The sequence below is a fragment of the Emys orbicularis genome, chromosome 9, assembly GCF_028017835.1.
Source record: "Emys orbicularis isolate rEmyOrb1 chromosome 9, rEmyOrb1.hap1, whole genome shotgun sequence".
Classification (NCBI taxonomy): Eukaryota; Metazoa; Chordata; order Testudines; family Emydidae; genus Emys; species Emys orbicularis.
Genome location: NC_088691.1, coordinates 17,327,570 through 17,352,233, shown reverse-complemented (window position 1 = coordinate 17,352,233; position 24,664 = coordinate 17,327,570). Strand labels below are relative to the sequence as shown.

The 24,664-nt window shown below is 43.3% G+C and overlaps 1 protein-coding gene across 2 annotated transcripts in view; it reads right to left on the bottom strand.

The window, feature by feature from the left end:
• The window catches only part of GAB3 (GRB2 associated binding protein 3), a 117,661-nt gene that overhangs the window by 29,210 nt on the left and 63,787 nt on the right, over positions 1 to 24,664 (bottom strand). For both annotated transcript variants that reach the window (XM_065410579.1, XM_065410578.1), the window contains exon 2: positions 2,644 to 2,947. In XM_065410579.1, coding sequence (XP_065266651.1) covers positions 2,644 to 2,947 — 304 coding nt within the window. The remainder of the gene's footprint in view (positions 1 to 2,643; positions 2,948 to 24,664) is intronic.

Below are 24,664 nucleotides of genomic sequence, written 5' to 3'. Positions count from 1 at the left end.
TCTGGCCCGAGAGTCACAAACAAATGAAAAAGGTACATGGATTAAGAATGATCGGGTAAGCTACATAATATTGGTTTGGAGATTAATTTTTAATGCACTGAAAAGCTTATTAAAATTTCCGGCAATTGACATATCTTTGATATCATGATTCACTCCTGGGAATATTTTACATACAAGACTTCAAGTCAAAAAAGCACATGGCATTTTACAGCTCTGTTCTCTTCTAATATTCATGTTTAATGGTAATGTGTTGAAATTTACAGACACTTTGGGGATTGAGGTGCTTCTAGTAAGCATGAGTAATCAGCAGCTGTTTAAATGTTGATGTACAACCTATGCAACTTTATAGGCTTGGTGGTAAACTGAACCAGAATATGGCCCTGAATCCACCCCTTCCCCAATCTTCACCAGACCACCAGACGTTTCAGGATAAACCAGGTATGGTCCTAATGACTCTGGAGATAATGACTGTTCTTAAAAGTCTGAATAAGGGGGAAGACTCCTATAGTGTGGCAGCAAGCCTCAGGGCTTGTCTATATTAGGGAAATGTGCACAGGCATAACTACAGATTCAGTAACTGAATTAAACAACATGGATGTAAGGTTTTTTAAAACCAATTTAAGAGTGTTCACACAAAGAGGTTGAACCAAATTAATCAGTTTCTAAAGCAATTTAGACCTTGCATACAGCTATATCGGCATAGTTAAACCAGCAAAACGATCTAGTGAGGACACAGTATTATTAGTATCAAAGTGCTTATACTGGTTCCCTTGCCATAAATTATATCAGCATATCAGCCCCTAAGGCTAGGTCTACACTACACTTCTGCTGGCATAGCTGTGTCACTCAGGGTTGTGAAGAGACGTTATCCCTGATCAACATAGTTGCGCTGGCAGAAGTCCCTAGTGCAGGCGCTCGTTATGCCAATAAAACTTCCAAGGGTACACAAAGCCTTAGACTGGAGCACAAACTGTGAGAAGATAAGGCCTGAACGTTGCTTGAGCACTAGCTCTGAAGGTATCCTGACTTCAGGCAAACACTTACTGCCTTTATGAAAGGATCACTTCAAATCCCATTGGAGAGGTCCTTTGAACGAAATACAGCCGAGGCCCGGTCAACTGGGCCTCACTGAAACGAACCTTCATTTATCCTGTTCTTTGGCTTTCCATGACTTTACTTCTTTGTCTCACAGGAGAAGGATATCTTTCCTCTTTAGCTTCACAGGGACAGTCTTACCCTCATTTTAGACTTTTTGACAAAATTATATATAAAGCAATAACAACAATGCAGCAACAAACCTCCCAAACCTTACAATTTCAGCAAGGTTGAGAGAGTTTGTTTCTGAACCATCCTCATATTTCATCCAAGCTCAGGTGAGCAAGTGATTCCAGCCCTCTCAAGGCTCCTAGCTCATGCTGCCTGTGTCTAAGTCCTACTTTGCTAGTTGGGAGTTACGGCTATACACTGGCACATACCAAACATGACACCAAGTTTTCTTGACGGACTCTAAACTGAATGTGAAAATTGCAGCTTTCGGGGTTATAATGGGAATTCTGCCAAAATCTCCCCACTCCCTTCCATTCCTCCTCTGAGCATACTAATGAAGAGAAGATTAAAGAATGCATGAACTGGAATAGAGGCAATTAAAGCATCCCAGCATGGTCTTCTGTCTCCTTTCAGGTTTATGAGATTAAAAGTGCTATTATCCCTTTTAATGAGACAAGTCTTTCAGTGAGTTCCCCCAGCATCATCCACTTCTGTTGTTGCAATGACCTTCTTCATGACCATGAGACTCAATCTGACTTATTTCCTTTGCTGCTTTCAAATCACTGCTGTATCTGCCCCTTGGAAATCTTGGGGAAAATACAGTTTGCATTTATCTGAGGCTGAATTGCTCATTTTAGAAATCAAGCTAATGACACAGGTTCCTGTGTTAATTAATGGCCAGATTCAACCTGCAGTGGCTAATTCTAGGAGCAGCTCCAACAAATTCACTGTAACGAACTATCTTACGGGATCTTTCTCTAGATGTGTGGAGGCCTTGACAAAATCCTTTGTCCTCATTTTCATGGGCAGGAACATATCTTGGATCTAGACACACATTCCTACCACACTCCTGGAGCATCTGATTCTCTGCCTCTTTTTTCTGCCTTTTCTTCTCTTTACAAGAGTAAGAGGGCTTTACAGCGTTAGCATCAAGATTTATAGATCACATCTTATAATGCTTGAGACAATGTGAACTTTGTAGGACACTTTCTCTCTCTCTGAGATGGGTGATTGATGTTAAGTCAAACTAAATAAATACCGAGCATGTAATGAAATATGAAGTCCCATTAGATAACGTTCAATCAGTATTGTACATAAACAGTACCTTATTTTATAAAAAATCTGTTGGTTTATTCAAAAAGGAGTTAGTTAGTTCACAGAAGTGAAACCAAAACCAATTGGCTACTATTTATATTCAGCAGAACTGATATCTTTGATCGTTTTACGCAATCTTTCTAAAATCAAACCAATTACCACAGGTACTATGATGTTCCCCAGCAGGATAAATCTCCACTCCCCTCTGGCCACTGTGCTGCCTGAGGGAGATTCCAGCTCCAGGTTATTTCCACAGAGCTTGAGCCATGATTCCATTCCTACCTGTGCCATCTTCCAAGTGTCCGAAGTTGCAGATCTGGCTGATGTTGTGCACCCATATCTGCATTTCCTCCTCCGTTTTCGCCACCAAGTAAAAGGAGCGGTAGGTGGTTTTCACAATGAAGACAAAGTTATTCTGGAATTCTTTTTTGATGAAGTTGGACCCTGAATGCTTCAGCACTTCACATTCGCTAAGGTCTATGATCCGAATGGGTTTCTTTGAATGGTTGTTTCTGTAGTACTCCAGAACGTCTGGGTTCCCACTCATGCGGCCCCTGCGGAGCACAAACCAGCGCTTCCGCCATGCCTGCAGGAGACACAATTGGACACATGTCACAGATGGGGAATTTGTTTCCTGCTTTAGCCTTCAAACTGGTTGTCACATTTTGTCAACAGACCTAAATATGCATATTTTCTTTAGATTCTATGCTTATCTTAATCACCGGGCTGAACGGTGACTGGTGATTTGAAATCCATTCCCATAGGGAGCGTCTACTCTAAGAAGAAAGGTGGGTAGTTGTAATTTTAACATGAGTTTGCAGGGCAAGGTAAGCTATAGGCTTCTCCATAGTCTCTACCTCAATCTAGTACCATGTGTTAAAGCTACAAATGGCCTTGTCTACACTAGGATTTTAGTTGCCACATTAGCTAACATGAAGTAAGAACACATCTTTTATCTTAGGATAAAATCCTAGGCATGCCTTGTCTTCACTGTGTTAGGCCTGGTCTACACTTGAAAATTAGCTACAGTACTCGAGGGGGTGAAAAAATCTACACCCCTGAGGGATGTAGCTATGCCGACCTAATCCCCAGTGTAGATGCAGCTAGGTTGACAGAAGAATGCTTCCCTTGAGCTAACTACCATCGCTAGGGGAGGTGGTGTTCCTATAGCAACAACAACAAAAAACCTCCATCGCTCTAAGCTGTGTCTACACTATAGGGTTATGCCAGGATAATGATGGTGCTGTAGCTATGCTGCTACAGTCCCCATACTGTAGACATGGCCTTACTTGCCATGTGTTAGCTAGCACCTGGTAGAAAACACCTTTTCTCCTAGTGAAGACAAGGCCTTAAGATGAACCCAGCATGTTTCCGTCAGATGGTTTTCTGTGCTAATAAAGAGCCGTTAATGAGCTGACAGTTACTTATGCAAATTAAGGAGAACAGACCTTGAGGGGGTTGCAGTGCTAAAAAGTTAAACAGATGACTTCAGAATGCTACAAAATCCTGTATATCATACATAACGGCTTGTATAACTCTCTCTGCCCAAAACTGTAAATTAATAAATATTTATCTCTTTTTGGCCCAAATGATTAATAGCCTGGATTTCACACAGGGTTAAGTAAAGTCACATATAGATTAAGACACCATATGATTTTATAAAGCTGTATGCAGGATTTGGAAAAAAAAAAAAAAAGACATCTGTTTTTTCCCTCCATTTCACCAGCTGTTTCAGTTCACGTACAGTGCTGTGTTGGTTACAGCTGTCACCAATATACTTACTACAAGACCCAGAAGTGACCCCCCCCTCCATATTTCCCATTCCATGGATAAATATTAAACTAACAAATTAGGAGCTCTTCACCTACTGATTTTTTATAAAGAATGTGATTGGATAAAATCAGGTCACATGATCAAAAATAAAACAATGCTGTTTGTCTTTGATGGCTGGCCCAGGGAAATAGGACATGTCCCTGTGATGTCACCAGCCTTAGAGCTGTTTCCTACCTTCACAGAGCTTCTATTACACTGTATAAGAACCCCCTGGCCAACTAAGAACATCTGTTACCACTACCCTGCACACTTGGTCAGCTGGAACTTCAAAGTGACAGCAGAGACAAAACTCAGATTTCTTTGCTCCAAAAGCATTTGAATGAAAGGAGCATCTTCACTGGCTGCAAGCAGTGTAGGAGCTATGACCCTTAGATGAGCAATTCTGATTCCACCCACTAGAGAGCAGTGGGGCACACACACACACTTTAGCCAATTCTCTACATCTGCTAAATGGCCATTGGCTGTTTCATACTTCATAAAATTCAAAAGAGACAACAAGAAAAACAATTTGAACAACAGAAGAAGAGATGATCTCCTTGCCTGAACCTTACTCAACTCCTGCTTGCAAAATGACTAGTCATCATAACACAAAACTGAGCAGTTGTTTGTCATTTGAGAAATCTTAGTGTGAGCTATGATCACGCCCATTTTGTGGTAGGAGGCTATTTTTAAGCTGGCAAACAGGTCCAGCATCTCTTGAGACCAAGCAATTGGTTGCAAAACGTTTTAGCTGCTATGTAAAAATCCTCGTTTATGTACCTTAAAAGTCAATACAATTACTACAGTTTTTGCTGATTCTCATATCCAGTGGGTACAACGGCCACTAAAATATGGAAGAAAATAACCCCTATGGCCTACATTAATCAAGAAGGAAATGTAACATGACCCCAAAGTAGCTGCCTGACAGTGAAGTCTTTGAAGCTGATTTCCGTTATTCTCATATTTTTTTGATGCAAATAAACTGAACGTGAGGGGTCTCCAGTCCTGCTATCAGGACACATCAGAGCGTTGGGAGTCTACCATCAGAGATGCACATGGAAAGATACTCCAATAAAATATTCATTGACTTGCTTACTTAAAAGCATGTCCATTCAACCAGCCGTACCATGACCTACTTCTAAAGTGCAAGGCTGTCCAAATCAGGGCAGAGACTAAAGTAATATGTTAAACAAGGATTTTGCAAGCCTGAACCATCATTTGTCAGCCTATGTGAAGAAGTGGGTTTTGAGAAGGGACTTGAATGAGGCATGGTGGGCCAGGTCAGGAAGGGGGTGTAGGGTGGACAGCACAAGCACCGGAAATGCAAGCTTTCCCCCCGCTGCATACTGCCCACTATGGTATACTCTTGATCTTTTGACCTCTAAAAGTCAGAGGGTGATTTGATCTCTTTGCCCATTGGCCCTCCTGTTGCATCTTCCAACCAGGTTATTAGCTAGCATGGTTGTGGTTTTTGATATGTGGAATCCTGTCCTCTTGAAAATGGACAGAGGCCACAAAGGACTGTTTCTCACAAGGCCTGGAGATTCAATCTCTTAAGGACAAATTGTGAAATTTCATACCTTGAAAACATTATTATGCAAATACAAACACTGTAAAGTTTTTGGTTAATGATTAGGTCTGTAAAACAGGTCAGGTCCTGACAGCATGTGAAGATTTAAACATCTGTTTGTTTGTTTGTGAAGAAACTCAGGGCACCTTTGGGAGAACACCAGCAATTTTTGAAGTGCTGAGGTGTATAATATACCCATAGAATACACACATTTCTCTCCTAACCAACTTCTGGGCTTCTCCACTATCATGCACAGTTCCTGAGTTGGCAGTTGATCGGACAGACATGTCACTAGCCTCAGTGAAGAAGCACAGTTATATTTTTCCCCCCACTCTCTCTTTCAAGCCATGTCCTTTAATGAAAAAAGAATACTGGTATGTAATGTTTGCCCTTCTCTCCCAAAGTGCCCTATTAATTGCTTTCAAATGCTGGCACTTAGGATATGCCACCTAGCTGTGGATTTTTATCCAACTTTTTGAAAATATGGTAGAACCTCAGAGTTACAAACATCAGAGTTACGAACAGGCCGGTCAACCACACACCTCATTTGGAATTGGAAGTACGCAGTCAGGCACCAGAGACAACAACAACAAAAGCAAATACAGTACAGTACTGTGTTAAACATAAACTACTAAAAAAATAAAGGGAAAGTTTAAAAAAAAGATTTGACAACGTAAGGAAACTGTTTCTGCCTTGTTTCATTTAAATTAAGATGGTTTGAAATGGCATTTTTCTTCTGCATAGTTGTATTAAGTCAATGTTCAGTTGTAAACTTTTGACAGAACAACCATAACATTTTGTTCAGTGTTACTAACAACCTCCATTCCCGACGTGTTCGTAACTCTGAGGTTCTACTGTAATTACTGTTTATGTGGGGGAATGCCCAGAAGTTTCAGATGTGTCTGATCTCATTAGAGCCAAAGAATTTATGGACAAAACCCAAGAGAATGCTGTTGCACAATTTAAAAAGTGGGACATTTTCTGAATAACCTAGCAGGGAACAGTCCAATACTCAATGAAATATCATGCTTATATCATGAACAGTCCATCACAAAACAAAATATATTGGGCTCGATTCTGTCTCTAAATGATCAGCAGAGAATTCCTATTGAACTCCCTGCTGGCATAAACCGAGAGGAAGCACTCCTGTTCCAGCTGCTCTGATTCCCCCAGGGTAACTACTCTAGGTTGCTCTAACTGATGCTGGAGCTGGGCTGGCACAGAACCAGGGAACTGTAAGCAGCTTCCTCCACCCCCTCCATGCTGAGAATCAAGCACACAGTCTGAGACATAATATTCCTAAGTAGTTCAAGGTACAGTGCAGGACAGCCCTATGTCTCAGTTTGTTTAGATTTTATGCTTTGCTGAATCTAAAGTCTGTAGGATCTCAAGTACAATTCCAGAAGCCAGGCTAGAGTACAGTATCGTCAGCTGGAACAGAACTCTGTACAAAGTATTTCAAATCTGCCATTTCAAAACCTTGGGCCAGATTCTTCACTACTGTAAAATGATTGTAACTGGATTGGTTTCACTTTCACACCGTTGTGGCTATACAACTTGATTTTTTTTTTTTTTTGGTTACAAATATGTGATCAAATTAACATTATTCTTAGCTCTATTATAAAGAATGTGTGTCAGGGAATGCTGGAGGGGGATGGACAGTTAAGCATGCAAGACTCAACTTCAGAGGAGGTCTGGGTGTGCAAGGAATGCCAGGTTAAGTCTCAGGGTGACGTGCTGAATTATGTACGGTGACACAAATGAAAGCAGTTACATGCTTAGCAGTAATGTAGATTCCAAGCAGAAGACTCATTTTCTCTCTTCACTGCACAATGTCTCTTAAGAGCACAGATGACTCCAAACCTAGTCATATAATCCACTGCCAATTTACCCTCCCTTACCAAATCTATAAAGAAAACCGAGCTGAAAAAGAGATAAAACAGTGTAGGGCCTTTGGTTCTTGTTAATCCCAGTCCTGACATTCAAAAAGATGACTAAATTCCTAATGTGCTTTAAGAGAGCATTTGGGGTAAACAATCATAGCAGAAGGCGGTTTCTACTGCTACACAATTTCTTTTTCTCTGTAATCAAATGTTTGGGGCTAGTAAGATGCTCTGTGGTTTCTAATGATAAAGAAAATGAGTAATAAAACATGTGTCAGAAAATGCCACTGCCTTTGTCCATGTCAGCATACACAGCAAGTCACATATGTGCTACAGAGCCCACACAGCGGAGACTCCCCTAGATTCCACAGAAACCCACCAAAGATAACTGAAAGAGCTCCATGGAGATGAGTAGGGTTAGCATCAGGCCTCACAACCCATCACCAGGAGTCAGGGCCCTTGGGTTCTACTCCTAGTTCTGGCTCACCATTTTAGCCTGGGGAAGTGGCTGAACTGTTCAGTGCCTCAGTCTAGCCAAAGTAAGTCTAAGACCTGCCTGACGTGGGTGATGTGACACTGAATTCATTAGCGATTGTAAAAATACTAGCACTGTGATCCTTAGATAAAGAGCATTACAGTACATCTACCTTCCTTGGTGTTTAGATGGCCTTTATTACCATAGGTATCTGAGCACCTCCCAAACTTGAATGTATTTATCCACACAACACCCTGCAAAGCAGGGAAGTGCTGTTATCTTCATTCTATAGACCAGGAACTGAGTCACAGAGAAACTAAATGACTTGCCCAAGGTGCTGGAGTAGGGCCTTAAATCCAGGTCTCCTAAATCCTAGACTAATTCCTAATCACTTGGCCAACCCTCCTCTTTATAAGTGACAGGTATTGTCATTTATTTTCAACCGACATTACTACTTTCTAGTTGACACAAGGGCCCACAACACGGCATGTCTCACACCTCTGGGGAAAGGCAAAGTCAGGCTTTTACTTGTATCTGGGTTTTTATTTGGTTAGCGAGCCTGTTTTTCACCTCTTTCCCCTGTTTAAACTTTCATCATACCACCATATCATGGTACAGTTAACAGCTACCGTAGAACGGGTTATTTCCATTTTAAAAAGCTTTCTACATTATTATTCCTCTGATCTGCCAAAATATTTTTACCCTAAGAAGCTTTTGCACATTCAACTATGCTAAATGCATTATGTACTGAGAGTTTTAAGCGCCCATGGACTGCATTGCAAAACTCATCTGAAATGGTTACACATTTGCCAATATGCGATATTCATGCAGTTCTGGGAGATATGCAAATCTGGCTGACTTTGTACGCATACTAAAGAAAGCCACTCACATGATATCACCTTTATCTGCAAGCAACTACAGGGGTCAAACTTTCTCTGCCTTTTCTTGGGGTGTGTTTACAGATGGTTAAAGGACTCTCCTACTGCAGTGTAAGTGGGGATCCAGAAATTGTTTTAATTCATTCCTCGCCATCCACTCAAAGTGCTGCTCATCGAGCTACCAGAGTTGCAGGATCACTTTGAAATAAAGTTGTGTCACTGTCTCAGCAACAGTTTCTGTTGCTGCTCCGGTTTGTCAGTACAAAACTAGCAAGTGACTGGCACTTTGAGGGGCAGGGCAATATTGTGAATGCTGATCGTGCTGAGCTTCACGGAACTTCAAAAACTAGCAAAACCAGAAGTGGGAGCGTGGAGGTGGGGATAGTTTGGTTTCATCTGATCAGAGCCGGTAGAGTTTGGAAAGAGGATTGTTTTGTTTACATGCTCAAAACTAAATACAATATCAAATTTACAGGGGAGTTTAGTTCAACTGCAGTGGGAGAAGGGCTGGGATCTCTCCAGCAAAGAATTCCCCAGTTTGCATTTGGTTTTGCTACTGTAATGTAGACAGTCTCCAGGAGAAATATTACATGTATTTTGGTGCCTTTCGAAATTGCTGAGGACTTCACTATATGTTTATATAGCTTCAGAAGTTTGCCACTGTTGGCATTAGAAAGCCATCTTTGTCAGAAAACGACAACTATCAGATAAGAGGTAACATAAATTAATAATTTTCATCTGTCCTTCACACGTGGAATGGTCCATTGCCAATGAGAGGAGAGGTTTTAGAGCAGCGTTGGTCTGATGCCCAGGTGTTGCTGTGTGCAATACAAGACATCAGTGTTTTCTGCTTGCCTCTGCGTTTTTAATGTCAGGAATCTCCACAGACACTTCTAAAGGAATACCTCTGTCACTAATATAACAGTAGCATTCGTCCATAAATGACTGCTGCTCCCGCAGACCAATATCTTTATATCTGCCAAATAAGTGGTGTGAAGTGTGAAGTTGGTGTGAGCTATAAACTCTTGCTATAGCGTGGATATTGCACTGTCAGGTAAGACAAGCCACAAACAAAACAATAATGTACTGAAAAACAACCAGAGCACTAGTGAACAACAAAAGAACGAGAGGCATGCCAACAAGGGTTAAGTTTCAACTGAAGAGGTGACTAATGAGCATTTTGTTTGGTGAACATATTTTAATTTGTAAATACTCATGCAAAATACACACCGACAGGTAAGCACATATGAGAACACATACTAGCTAGGTGAGATAACATTAGCATAAAGTATGTAGTTCATTCTTTGTATTTTTTAATCACAACCCCTTTCATCCAAAGATCTAAAAGGTCTTCGCCAGGGTGGATAAAAATCCATGATTTTTTAAAAATAATAATAAAATAAAATTAAAAAAATGGATTTTTATTTAAATCGGATTTTTTTTATAAAATGCTTTTTGAGGAAAAAAACGATCTAAAGATAGTTTTAATTACAATATCTTTGAGCGATAATGTATCATCATGGAATAGGGATTATTAATTCTATAGTATGAGACAATATATTCATGTCATGTTTAAGAAAAGTTTTGTAAATGAGTTCCAATAGTTCATGGATTAGGGACCCAATTTTATGGGGTTCCAGGGGCTTCAGTATAGATTATTTAGGTTAATCTTTCTATCTACCCAATGGGTCTCAGTCCTCAGTCTAGAAGATACCATCAGAGATGTTTAGTTTTGCAATTCTCAAACTGTGGATTTGTGTCTCCAGAGATAACATGCTTGTTAACAGCAAAAATGTTTCTAAATAAATAAATAAATAAATAAATAATATACAGAGGTGAGAAATAACAGACCTCAACCCTATTGTCCCTCTGCAAATTTGTGTACACAGAGTCAATCCCTTACCTCTCTCTAAAAGTGCAAAGTTTCAAAAAGGTTAATGAATAGAAGATTGTTGGGAGCGGAACAGATCTGGACAAGGAGAAGAAGTCTGGAGATAAATCTGAGAAGGGAGAGACAGGCAGTAGAAACAAAAGTGAAACTGTTTGAGCAACATATTCCAGAAGTTTTGAGGTCTTTCTGAGCAGGGCCGGCTCTGGCTTTTTGGCCGCCCCAAGCAAAAAAAACAACAACAAAAAACCAAAACGGGGCGGCTGGAGCGCGGGTGCAGGGGGACCGGCTGGTGGGGGGAGGGGGAGGGAGCAGGCAGGATTGAGAGAGAAGGGGGCGGCCACAGCTACAGCAGGGGCGCTGCCACGCGGCCCCTCCCGCTGCGCCGCCTCCTGCTGCCTGCCGCGAGGGCTCCGCTCCAGTCGGCGGGGAGGGAAGGAAGAGGACTGCCCTGCAGGGCGCTCTGGTTCTCCGCGCCGCCGCCCCCTACAGGGCGGCCGGAGCGGAACAAACAAACAAACAAAAAGCGGCCGTGCCGCCCTAGGATTGGGCAGAATGCCGCCTTGAACAATCTGCCGCCCCAAGCACCAGGTTGCTCAGCTGGTGCCTGGAGCCGGCCCTGTTTCTGAGTGTAGCCTTCATTGATTTGCGATCTACCATCCCATTCTCTCACTAGAAGGGAAAACCTATAATGGCAGCAGGCCATAAAAGAGACCCGGTTTGGGAATATTTTAATGAAGTTTCTCTACCTGTGGGTAAGACAGGCATGCGTGCAAAATGCAAACAGTGCAACAAAGAAATGCAAGGCCTGGTTGCCCGAATGAAACAACATCGTGTGAAGTGTTCCCAGGGCCGCCCAGAGGATTCAGGAGGCCTGGGGTCTTCGGCGGCGGGGGTCCTTCCGCTCCGGGTCTTCGGGGCACTTCGGCGGCGGGTCCTGGAGCGAGTGAAGGACCCGTCGCTGAAGTGGGTATTCACCCACGAAAGCTCATGCTCCAATACGTCTGCTAGTCTATAAGGTGCCACAGGACTCTTTGCTGCTTTTACAGATCCAGACTAACACGGCTACCCCTCTGATACTTGAAACCATAGATAAGTTTGTGATAAGAACCAGCAGATTACATAAAAAGGTAATTGATGAAAAAATTGCCTGGTTTATGCCACAAACTCTCCTTTCCATATGACTGAGAACCCACACTTCATTAACATGGTTCAGTTATTAAGACCAGGATACAGTCCACCCAACAAAGCAGATGTTGCAGGCAAATTGCTGGATAAAGTGTATGAAAGAGAAATTGAGCAGTGTGCAAAAGGTCTAGAGGGTGAAATTGTTAACCTGAGTCTTGATGGGTGGAGCAATGTCCACAATGATCCGGTCGTATGTGCTTGTGTGACAACAGAAGAAAGGAATGTCTCCCTTACAGAAACAATTGATACATCAGGAAATGCACACACAGCAGAATACTTACAAGAAGTAGCAGTAAAAACTATAACAAACAGTGAAAAAAAATTCAAATGTCTAGTACGCGGCTTTATCACAGACAGTGCTGCAAATGTATCCAAGATGAGAAGAAATTTAGAAGAGAGTGAAGAGAGTCCCCAGCTAATAACATATGGTTGCAGTGCTCCTTTGATGCACCTCCTAGCCAAAGACTTCAGTGTTCCAGAAATAAAGGCTAATGTTGTTGAAATTGCAAAATACTTCCGTAACAACCACTTTGCAGCAGCTGCTCTGAAAAAAGTGGGAGGAACCAAGCTAACTCTCCCACAAGACGTGCGATGGAACTCAATAGTGGACTGTTTTGAGCACTATATCAAGAACTGACCTAATCTGATGACAGTTTGTGAACAAAATCGTGAAAAAATAGATGGCACTGTCACAGCCAAAGTTCTCAACATTGGGCTTAAGAAAAATGTTGAACACATGCTGAGTACCCTGAAGCCTATTTCTGTGAACAAAATGCAGAGTTACTGCTGATGCTGTTGAAATTTGGAAGGAACTGTGTGAGATCTTAAAAAGAGAAATATGCAATGACAGAGTTAAATTACAAGCATTAAAAAAACAAATGGGACAAGCACTATCTCCAGCTCCTTTTCTTGCAAATATTCTCAATACTCGGTACCAAGGTCAAACCTTAACTGCTGAAGAAGAGGAGTTGGCTATGACATGGACATCCAGCAATCATCCCTCCATAATGCCAACTATAATAAACTTCAGAGCTAAGGGTGAACCAGTCAAGAAATATATGTTTGCTGATGATGTTTTAAAGAAAGTCACACCAGTGAACTGGTGGAAGCCACTTAAGCACTTGGACTCAGAGACTGTTGAAGTGATTATCTCATTTTTAACAGCAGTAGCTCCTTCTGCCGGTGTAGAAAAAAAATAAAACAATTTAAATGTCTGTCTAGTGATGTTCTCGTCCTAACACAGCATGGCAAGAAAATCCTCCAAATATTAATGATTAACCTGTTGAACTGGGGATATTTATGAAGTCATTGGGAGGTGAACTATCTGCTTCAATTACCTTTGGTAAATTAAATAACCAAACAATTATTCATTTTCTGATATAGCTGTAAAACTAATCTTTTGAAAAGTTTTCAAAATAAATCACTTAAAAAATGTATAGTGTGTACCTTCTAAAAATGAAACCTACATCTGTCTCGGAGTTGTGAAGAATATGTATTAAGGTTCTAACAACCAACAAGAATGCACTTTTATGTAGAAATCCATGATTAAATCGAGTCTTCCTGACTAGTGATTTAAATCATGATTTAAATCAATTTGATTTAAATTAAATCCACCCTGGGTCTTCACCACCAAATTAAGATTCACAGCTCCTCTGTGAGGCAGGGAATTATCTTATTCCTTTTACGGATGAGAAGCTGAGGCCAAGAGAAATTAAGTGACTTGCTCGAGGATGCATACAGGAAGTTTGGGAAACAACTGATGTCTCCTGACTTCCAGTCCCATCCTTCTTGGGAAAGTGATTTGTGTTAATCTATTAGCCTACAATGGACAGGTTCAGAAATGAATTCGTAACATGCACACAAAAGGGCAGAAGTTCAGCAATGGGTGAAATTTAAAAGAACTGAAAGCTTGCGACAGGTCTACACGTAGAAGTTCCCATATTTAACCAAACTCTGAGAGGCCCATCTGAGCCTCTAGAAATGGTTGGGCTGGAAATCTCACATCAACAGGAGCGAAATGTTGCCCGACCCTGTTCAAGTTCTGGTGCAACGTGATCATGTAATGAAGCATCAAACTACAATGAAACAATGCAACGTGATGTGTCGCAGGGCACAAGGGTGATTTTGGAATCCAGGCCACGAACATCCTACAAGAATGGCTGAGGAAATGTGGAGTGATGATCAGGATGATCTGGGAGAGCCCAGGATGGAAAACAAGCCTGAACACAATGGGAGAAATGAACTGAACTAGTTTAAACGCTCCGAAAAGGGGTACGTTTGGGTTCAAGTCAAGATCTGACCAACGTTTTGCATTTAAATTCATTTTAGTTGAGCAGGTTCAAACATTCCTAATTAAGATACTAAGGGCTTAGTTCTGGCTGCCCTGAATGGCTGCACTAGGGAGCGTGCTGGGAAGAATCCCTTCCCCCACCTCCTCTTACGCTGCAGTCAATAATATAGAGGAGTGCTGGGGTGTACATAGGGTTGTTAACTTTCTAATCATACAAAACTGAACACCCTTGACCCGCCAGTTCTCTGAGGCCCCACCCCCCACTCACTCCATCCCCCCTCCCTCCGTCACTCACTTTCACTGGGCTGGGGCAGGGGGTTGGGGTATGGGAGGGGGTGAGGGCTCCGGCTGGGGTTGCTGGCTCTGGGCTGGGGCCGGGGATCAGGGGTTTGGGGTGCAGGAGGGGGCTCCGGGCTGGAGCCGAGTGTGGGATCGGGCTCAGAGCTGGGGCAGGGATGCAGGAGGAGGTGTGTGCTCCACCTGGGGTTGTGGGTTCTGGGCTGGGGCTGAGGGGTTTGGAGTGCAAGAGAGGGCTCAGGGCTGGGGCAGGTGCATGAGGGGGTGCAGGGTTCGGGCTCTGGGAGGGAGTTTGGGTACGGGATGGGGCTCAGGGCTGGGGTTGGGGTGCAGGCTCCGGGAGGGAGTTCCGACCTGAGGCAGGGGATTGGGGTACAGGAAGGGATTTGAGGTGCAGGCTTCAGCCAGGCAGCGCTTACCTCAGGTGCCTCCCGTTCTGCGGCGCAGCGGGGCTAAGGCAGGTTGCCTGCCTGCCCTGGCTCCATGTGACTCCAGGAAGCAGATGGCATGTCCGGCTCCTAGGCGCAGCGGCGGCCAGGCGGCTCTGCACAGTGCGTGCTTCCTGTGCCCGCAGCTCCCATTGACTGTGGTTCCCAGCCAATGGGAGGTGCAGAGCCGGCGCTCAGGACAGGAGCACCACGTGGAGCTTCCCTGATTGCCCCTGCACCTACGGGCTGCAGGGACATGCTGGCCGCTTCCAGGAGCTGCTCGGACCTTTTAACAGCCTGGTCAGCACCGACTGACCGGAGCCACCATGATCCCTTTTCGACCAGGCATTCCCGGTCCTGAAAACCAGACACCTGGCAACACTAGGTGTACAAGGAGTGGCTGCAACTTGACAGTGCTGCTGCTGCAGCACTCCAAGCCCCAGAAACAGCATTCTGGGTAGGGCTACTAGGGCAGAATGGCATGGAGGTTGGGGGGAATCCCAAGTGAACAGATTGGGGAAGCGTATGTACTTGTGGACTGCTGCACTAGCAGTGTTCCTCGTGTACCCACTGTGGCTGAGGCTACTAGAGTGATCAAACAGCCCTGGGGCGGGTACCTGAGCAGAGCAGCAAACCAAGTCCTACGCTAGCTCCTGCATTCGAGACTGAAGTTTTCAGTGCTTAAAAAAATAAAGCATGGAAATGCTTTAAAAGGGTCATTTGGGGGGAAAATGTTAAGAGGAACCTTATAGCATTTCCTATAAATGATTTTAAAAGAGGAAGTTAAAATTCATACATAGACAGCTTTGAGAGCAGCTGATGTCTAGCCTATTGAGGATATATACGTCAAACTAGTTTCTCCCTCTGCACCAGCCCGGGGAGAGATGGGACTGTGGGGCATGGGACTGAGGAAGGAGATTTGCCTATGTAAGGACCTCAGGACTGAGCTGCGAGGAAGTATGCCTGGATTCAAAGGGAATGGGAAGATACAGTCGGTGTGTCATGTGCTGTTGGAGCAAACACTTTACAAGACAGAAATCAGGCAGTAGTTAATAAACCACGTTCGCTTGGATTGTAAGTGCTTTGTAGCAGGGACTGTGTCTTCCTTTCCATTGCGTATTATCACACACAGCACTGTGCACCGAAATCTGAGATGAAAGAGACCAAATCAGCCATCTAGTCCATCCCTCTGCCAGAGCTATTGCTGAGTGATTTCAATCCTGGCTCCCGTCAGCTCTGCATAATAAATCTCTCTCTAATGCGGCTGCCTGCTTGTGCCTTCTAATGTGTCTCCTTGCAATACTCTGCAATCAGCTTGGCTGTTTCCCCTCCTGCCCATACATTTAATTCTTCACTCCTATTTTTTGGTAGTTGACTTACCTACCTAGATCCACTAATTATCTATCTAGGATCTCACCCCGTGCCAATCCCCACAGCATCGACATACCTAACCCTGTGCATTATGGTTGGAAAAATTCAACGAAGATCCAATTTAAAGGTGAGAACATCCTTCCTTCAGGAGACAAGGATTCCCTCTGTCTCCGTGGCCATGTAATCCCAGCAAACGCAGCCCAGGGAAGGGCAGAAGAGGGAGTGCTTCTTCTGCAATTGCTTCCTTCCGGTTGACAACCAGGCCGTGGTCTTAGTGATGAAGGTGAGAGTTCGGCCTACAAGTCAGAGCTAGATGCAGGGTGAGTGGGTCCAGGAAACAAGTCAAGGGTCAGTATCAGAGGGGCAGAAGCCAAATGCCAGAGCCAGAGGGTCAACTGGAGTTGTACACCAGTGGCAGAGCCCCGGTAGAAGCCAGAAGGAAGCAGGGGCTGGAACAGAGCAGGAGCAGGGATTGGAAGCAGGCTGGAACAAGGGCTAGAACGAGCAGGAGCAGAACAAAGGCAAGCACAGCTGAAGGCATGGTTTGTACTGAGCAGCCACTGAATGGCTACGCGGGCCAGGCTGGTAAGAAGGACTGCAAACCCAGCAGCCCATTGGGCCTGTGACCACTCAGAGTTCTAAGGCAATACAGTGGGGCTCACGGGTTGTCCAGCAACGCAATTAGGGAGCAGGCCAGCAGCTGTTCCTAGCTGCTCAGGTCCCTGACCAGGGTGGATTTGATTTAAATCATGATTTAAATCACTAGTCAGGAAGACTCGATTTAATCATGGATTTCTACATAAAAGTGCATTCTTGTTGGTTGTTAGAACCTTAATACATATTCTTCACAACTCCGAGATAGATGTAGGTTTCAATTTTAGAAGGTACACAGTGTACATTTTTAAAGTGATTTATTTTGAAAACTTTTCAGATGAGTTTTACAGCTATATCAGAAAATGAATGATTGTTTAGTTATTTCATTTACCAAAGGTAATTGAAGCAGATATTTATGAAGTCACTGGGAGGTGAGCTAACTCCAATTCAACAGGTTAATCATTAATATTTGGATAGGGTTACCATATTTCAGCAAGCAAAAAAGAGGATGGGAGGAGCCCCGCCCTAGCCCCGCCCCATCCTGCCCTAGCCCCGTCCCTGCCCCTCCCACTTCCCGCCCCCCTCAGAACCCCCAACCCTCCCCCCGCTCCTTGTCCCCTGACTGACCCCTCCTGGGACCCCTGCCCCTAACTGCCCCCCAGGACTCCACCCCCTACCTAAGCCTCCCTGCCTCTTGTCCCCTGACTGCCCCCTCCTGAGACCCTCCCCCCATCCTAACTGGCCCCCTAGGACCCTACCTGTCCCTTGACTGCCCCAACCCTTATCCACACCCCCAGACAGACCCCTGGGACTCCCACGCCCCATCCAACCACTCCCCACCCCCTGACAGCCCCCCCCCAAACTCCCAACCCATCTAAACCCCTCTGTTCCCTGTCCCCTGACTGCTCCGATCCCTCTCCCCACCCCTGCCCCCTGACAGCCCCCCCCAGAACTCCCAACACCCCCCCCGCTCCTTGTCCCCTGACCACCCCTCCTGGGCCCCCTGCTCTTAACTGCCCTCCAGAACCCCACCCCCTACCTAAGCCTCCCTGTTCCTTGTACCCTGACTGCCCAAAACCTTATCCACACCCCCCCAGAAGGCCCCCCCCCAAACTCCCAACCCCCCCCCGCTCCCTGTCTCTTGACTGCCCCCTCCAGAACCTCCCTGCCCCTTCTCCGACCCCCTGGCCCCCTTACCCTGCCGCTCAGACCAGCGTGCTGGGGAGGAGGAGCAGGGGGAGGAGCTCCAGACTGCCGGTGCGAACGGCCGGCTGGTGATCTGCGAATGCAGGGAGGGAGGGAGGGAGTGCTCTCAGCTGCAGGGGAGAGGAGGGGGAAGCGGATGAGGGGCTCTCTCTGGCTGTCGGAGCCCCATGTAAGTGGCACCATCCGGCCGGCTGCCCTGTCAGCCGCGCGCGCTCTGCATGGGGGGGGGGGGGGAAGTCCGGACATTTACAAATCCCCCCCGGACGCTATTTTTAACTCTAAAAGCCGGACATGTCCGGGGGAATCCGGACGAATGGTAACCCTAATTTGGAGGATTTTCTTGCCGTGCTGTATTAGGAAGAGAACATCACCAGATAGACATTTAAATTGTTTTATTTAACTAAAACAACGTTATGTATTCTGGATTTTTTTTCTTCAACAGCAAACATATAATATTTTAACAAAACAAGCATATGAATTATTGAATTTAGTTAAACATTCAAGTTTTTTAAAATCAGGTTTGTTTTCGTTAAAATTGTTTTAAATTAAAATAGTTAAATGAAATTTAAAAAACAAACAAACAAAAATTACATCGACTGTGTCAGCCAGGCCAACATGAGACACTTAAAATATTGGCTTCTTCAGCTAACTCAGTCATCTCCACCTTCATTTTCCTGTTTGTTCATAATCTGGAAAAGAAAAACAAGCTTTCCTCGTTTTTCTGGTCCCAAACGATTTCTCAATTTGGAATGAATTAGTCCAAAGGAAGAAAATATTCTTTCTACACTGGCAGAAGAAGCTACTGCTGTTAAAAGTGAGATTATCACTTCAACAGTCTCTGAATCCAAGTGCTTAAGTGACTTCCACCAGTTCCCTGGTGTGATTTTCTTTAAAAAATCATCATCAAACGTATTTCTTGAGTGATTCTTATTCCCAAACTGGTTCTCTTTTACGTCCTGCTGCCATTATAGGTTTTCCCTTCTAGTGAGAGAATGGTATGGTAGATTTCAGATCAATAAAGGCTACACTCAGAAAGACCTCAAGACTTCTGGAATATGCTGCTCAAACAGTTTCACTTTTGTTTCTACTGCCTGTCCCTCCCTTCTCACATTTATTTCAAGACTTCTTCTCCTTGTCCAGACCTATTCCGCCCCCAACAATCTTCTATTCACTGAACTTTTTGAAACTTTGTACTTTTAGAGAGAGGTAAGGGATTAACTCTGTGTACACAAATTTGCAGAGGGACAATAGGGTTGAGGTCTGTTATTTCTGACCTCTATATATTATTTATTTATTTATTTAAAACATTTTTGCTGTTAACAAGCATGTTATCTCTGGAGACACAAATCCACAGTTTGAGAACTGCAAAACTAAACATCTCTGATGGTATCTTCCAGACTGAGCACTGAGTCCCATTGGGTAGATAGAAAGATTAGCCTAAATAATCTATACAGAAGCTCCTGGAACCCGATAAGATTGGGTCCCTAATCCATGAACTATTGGAACTCATTTACAAAACTTTTCTTAAACATTACATGAGTATATTATCTCATACTATAGCATGAGAATTTATAATCCCTATTCCATGATGAGATATCTTTGAGCTATAATGTATCTTAATTAAAACTATTTTTAGATAGGTTTTGTCCTCAAAAGCATTTTATCAAAAAAAATCTGATGTAAATTATAAAAATCCGATTTTTTTATTTTATTTTATTTTATTAAAAATCAATTATTTTTATCCACCCTGTCCCTGACACTTCCTTTAATGAAAGCCCTCCATTGGGGCCCCGAGGGTGCTAGCCTCCATTCACATGGGTAAGGGCCTCTGGATCAGGCCGCAAGCCAGGAAAAGTAGTAGCAAGATCACATTATGCGCTCCTATCCTGAGCCCTCTGAACCGTCCTCAAACCAGAAATTCCAAATTTCAGCTAGCTTTAGTGCCGAGTGCTGGTTTAGTGCCAAGTGAGTGGTCCAGGCAGCTCACCAATGTAACAACAAATCTCTGAGGGCACCAGGCTCCAAATAAAACAGCAGTAAAGCCATTTGTGTCTCACCTTCCATGCCAGGTCCTCAGAAGCTTTTGCCAATGCCAGCTCCAGCTGGGTTACTTTCTGCTTTCATTTCACTAAATGGACTGCCTAACCCTTTCTGTTAGTGAGGCAGCTTCACAACATACCTGACTTTCTGCTACCCTGGTTACCCAGACTAACTGCTGCCAATGCAACCACACCAGCCAAGGTGTGAACTCTCCCTTCTCTCTCCCCACTACTCTGCAGTTAAGTTTCTGATGGTCCTGCTGTCACCACCCACCTCAAGGCTAGTGCCCATTTAGGAGCAAAGTGAGCCTCAAGTTACAAAGCTAACTTTGTACTAAGTGCACCAAGAATGGTGCCGCTCATCTTATGGCAAATGACTGAGCTGTGATCATTTTAGGACAGACTGTCTAATCTCACTGCATTGCCATCTGCTGAGAAGTGAATCATTTACTGAGTTTCAATACGACTCTGAAATGACCTTATTTCAGGAAAGCCAGCAGAAATCTTGCTCCGAGGACCTACTAAGTTTCTACCGGTGCAGAGTCAGAGGGGAAATACCTTGTTCCTTTCATGGTGATGCACACATATTTAATTGACTGAAAGCACTAGTGTGAAAATTTCCTGCACCACAGTGTGTGATGAATGCATTATAATAAAAGCATCTGAGATGACGTCTTCATGAACCAGCAAGATTTTCTCTGTTTCTGTAACGCACAGAAAGAAGCCTATGGTTTGCACAGAAAAAGAAGATTGCCACAAACTGAATAAAACCAGAGCAAAATGTTGCCTGCTTCCCCAAACACATTCCCATCACATATTCCACATCCTAATCCATAATATTTATGGTACTTTATATATACGAACATCTGCAACTGAGTGAGTCACTGCTATTTAATAAACATGCAAATTCTTTGTAAAGCTAATGTTCCTTTGGGCATGCAGGGTCAAAGTCAAAGTGACCTGAAAGCTCTGGAATTACATTACTTAAAAAGACCATTGAGAAGATCTCAAATCAAGTTCTTAAAGTAGAAAAAATGTGTCTAGATCTACATAGATTTTTGTGAGGAGGGCAAATGCAGATGTTTGATTAAAACATCATTTAAGTGTCATTTTAGTCAAGAGTGGGTTAAGAAACGGGAGTCATCACAGTTTTCACAAAATTGTTGATCAGGAACTTTCTTGTAGAGTGTTGCAGGAAAAGAGACTGTCTCCTTCCTTCTCATGCAAGTACTGCAAGCAGAGATTTCCCATTAGGAACATCCTGGACAACAGAAAGTGGCTCCAGTAACTGCCTCTTCCACTTTGTCTTCCGTTACATTTTAGGGCCTTCCGAAGACAAGCTGTGTATAGCAAGAGGCTCTCCAGTAAATAAAGAATGTGAATGTTATTGGCACAGGGACAGGGTGAAAGTGTCTCCAATCTTTAAAAGGAAGGATATTGACTGGACAGGTGATTCCAGCATAAAGATAACTTGCTACAATACAAGGCTCCTATGTTGTTGATCCCAATGCCAGTAAGTTTTATGCCAGTGGGTCTAAATCTGTTTTAACATGGCACAGAATCAGCCCTGTCCTTTTACAGTATATTCAGTGCTTGCAATATAATGAGTGCTATAAGAGAGGAGTTTCATTCTTTGGTGGCTTTCAGAGTTAAATGCAAGCTAGCCTCTGATGGTGCAAAATTACTGAACATGGGTCCAGTCTTGTAAACCTTTACAGGAGTAGGCTCATCCAAATCCCTGGGGACGAGACACATAAGTAAGGGACTGCAGGACTAGACCCATTTAACTGTGCTCACTTAACAATGAAGTCCAAATATGGGTCATAAATAAGCAATGCTACTAGTGGTCATCCCAAAGTAGGGTTTCCTTAACCTTCCTGGAGCAATGATGAAATCTTGGAGCTCTTCTGCCAATAAATGCCTGTGAATATCTGAAGGCTCCTTTTAATTCATTTACTGAAAGTGTAAGCATGACTCATTACAAAAAAGGTACATGTTTAGTTTGTTGGGTCCTATTTATTATAAGCCCAAAGTCTGGGTCCCTATTAAAACTTTCCTAATGGTTGCTGGTGTTTGGAGCGGATCTGGGGTTTTTTTTTAGTTCTGTGCTCGTCTTCCAAGCTTCGGTAAAAAGGTACAAGATAAAAACCACATAAAATGACATCTTTCAAGCACAGTCTGGATATTATTTTACTATGACTAATGTAGAGTGGAAACAGTTTCAGGTGACAATGTTCTGAGAAAAGTAACAGTGATTGTCTTGATTGAGCGTCATTTTAAAAGCAAAGCCTGCAAGGATCTGCAGACTGTCAAAAACTCAGTCTGAGAACAATCAAGCCAACCTTTGTGTGAAATCTGCTGAAGCACAGGGCACATCCATCCTTTTTAAGGTATCACATGGAATTCCTCTGAGGATGGCAATCTCAATTACTTTAAACTGCTCACTTACTGCAGGCTTGACTAAGGTTCCCTGAAGGCTACAGGATTCTTTTCTTTTTTTAATCGGGGTGTAAAGTAGATTCTGGTTCAAAAGGTAGATCCTAAAGGCAGGAGAAACAAGCTGAAACAACTGGATACAAGGGAGTTGGGTTTAAGTCATTTGATGGTCTCCCATCACCCTTGGGCGCATTCCTCTTCTCTCCCCACAATGGAGCACCCTCTTCTCTTTCCTTCCCTTCCAGGGTATGCAAGCTGAAAAAACTACTCCTCTCTGGTCCTCTCCCAAATTGCACTTTCTGAATGCTGCCGAATTCTCCCAGGCATCTGAGCTTACTGACAGTGAAGACTTACAGGCAAGGCTCTTTATGTGAGGATGTTTACAGATAAGCCAGCTAGCCAAGAGTTTTAGTTCCATTCCCCGTCTCCCACCAACCACATATTTATGTGTAATATCTAAGATGACATGGTTGTAACTTAGATTCCTATATTTCCTTTCACCCAAAAATCCTAAAGTACTCGACAAATTGTACATGCTGATTACAAGTTACATATGCAGTGACTAGTTCACTCATCACTGAAATGCGTCCACCTCTGGGGTGATGATCAACTCCGATGTAAATGAGGCCACTTATTTAAGTGACCAATTATGGGTGTAGGTGCCTAAACTTTATGCATCCAAATGTGAACACTTTGATCTTCATCTCTATGTGGCTCAGTTTCTCCATCTGTAGAAAGGGGATAATTAAGGCGTAAGGTGGTTTGAGAGCTATGGATGAAAAAACACTAGAAACATGCAAAGAACTAATATTGCTATTCTATTCAGTTAGGATCTCATTCTGTTTGACCTGAAGTTGAAGTTAAAGTAAAACTTCCACTAATTTCAAAGGTGGCTGGACTAGGCCCTTTACATAAACTGATTAAGAAACAGGAAAATTTATGAAAGAACCAATACATTTTTCCCATGGTGCTCATGGATTTAGAGATGTAGCCGTCATTCACAATTACGCCAGTGACGATTTCTCCTGCAATATCAGTGTCATTATTGTAAAATGACATGGGTACATTGGAGATTTCTCCAATTCATTTACAAATGGTTTATTAATTATCAATAAAGCAGTAAAGCCATTTAATACTGAATATAGTACAGGTAAATCCCTATTGCCTATTAGGGAATCCCTATTAGTCCCATCTCTGAAATTTCTATGGAATCTCAAGTGATTTTTTGGATGTACCCTGAGAGCTTCATAAAAATCGTGGTTACCCTGTTCTGTTTATTCCCCCATGTAATTTAAAAGGACAACAGCACTGAAATGCACACATCTGGGGACAAATTCTCTGCTGGTGTAATGCAACTGAAGTAAATGGAGAATTAGCTTCTTATTCTGAGGGGTTGGGTGGGAAGTGGCTTGTATTAAGGGAACTGAACTTTTGAGAAATTTTGAGTAAGGCTGCTAAACTAATTGCTTTTATGGAAAGACTCCAAAGCTTCTTTGCTGAGGAAAATAGAAAGAGTGGGGGCTAATGCCCTTTCTTGTAGCATGCGAGTTTACTGTAAATACAGATGTGCAGAGCAGTTAAAGGCTGAAAAGATCTGCAGGTGTCTAGAGCCTGTAGATTATGTTGTGTCTTAGGCTATCTGGAGTCTCTCTCTTTCTACTTTACCCAGAACTGGCAGTTTTCTCAGTACATTCTACAGAAACAGAACAAATTTTGCTGTTTCACCTTAACTGAGCATGTGGTATGAGGTCAGCAACAGTCATGCAGCCGATCTTTAACTGTCTGAACTCACATGATGCTATAGTTCTGAAGAGAAGGAACATAAACAGGAAATTGGGCAAAGTGACTCTGGTAGCAGGAGCCCCACAATACTGTTAAATAAACCCAACTCTTCAGCAATAGTAACATTTTGTATTTAATTACCAAGGTAACTAGAACAGTGGGAGTT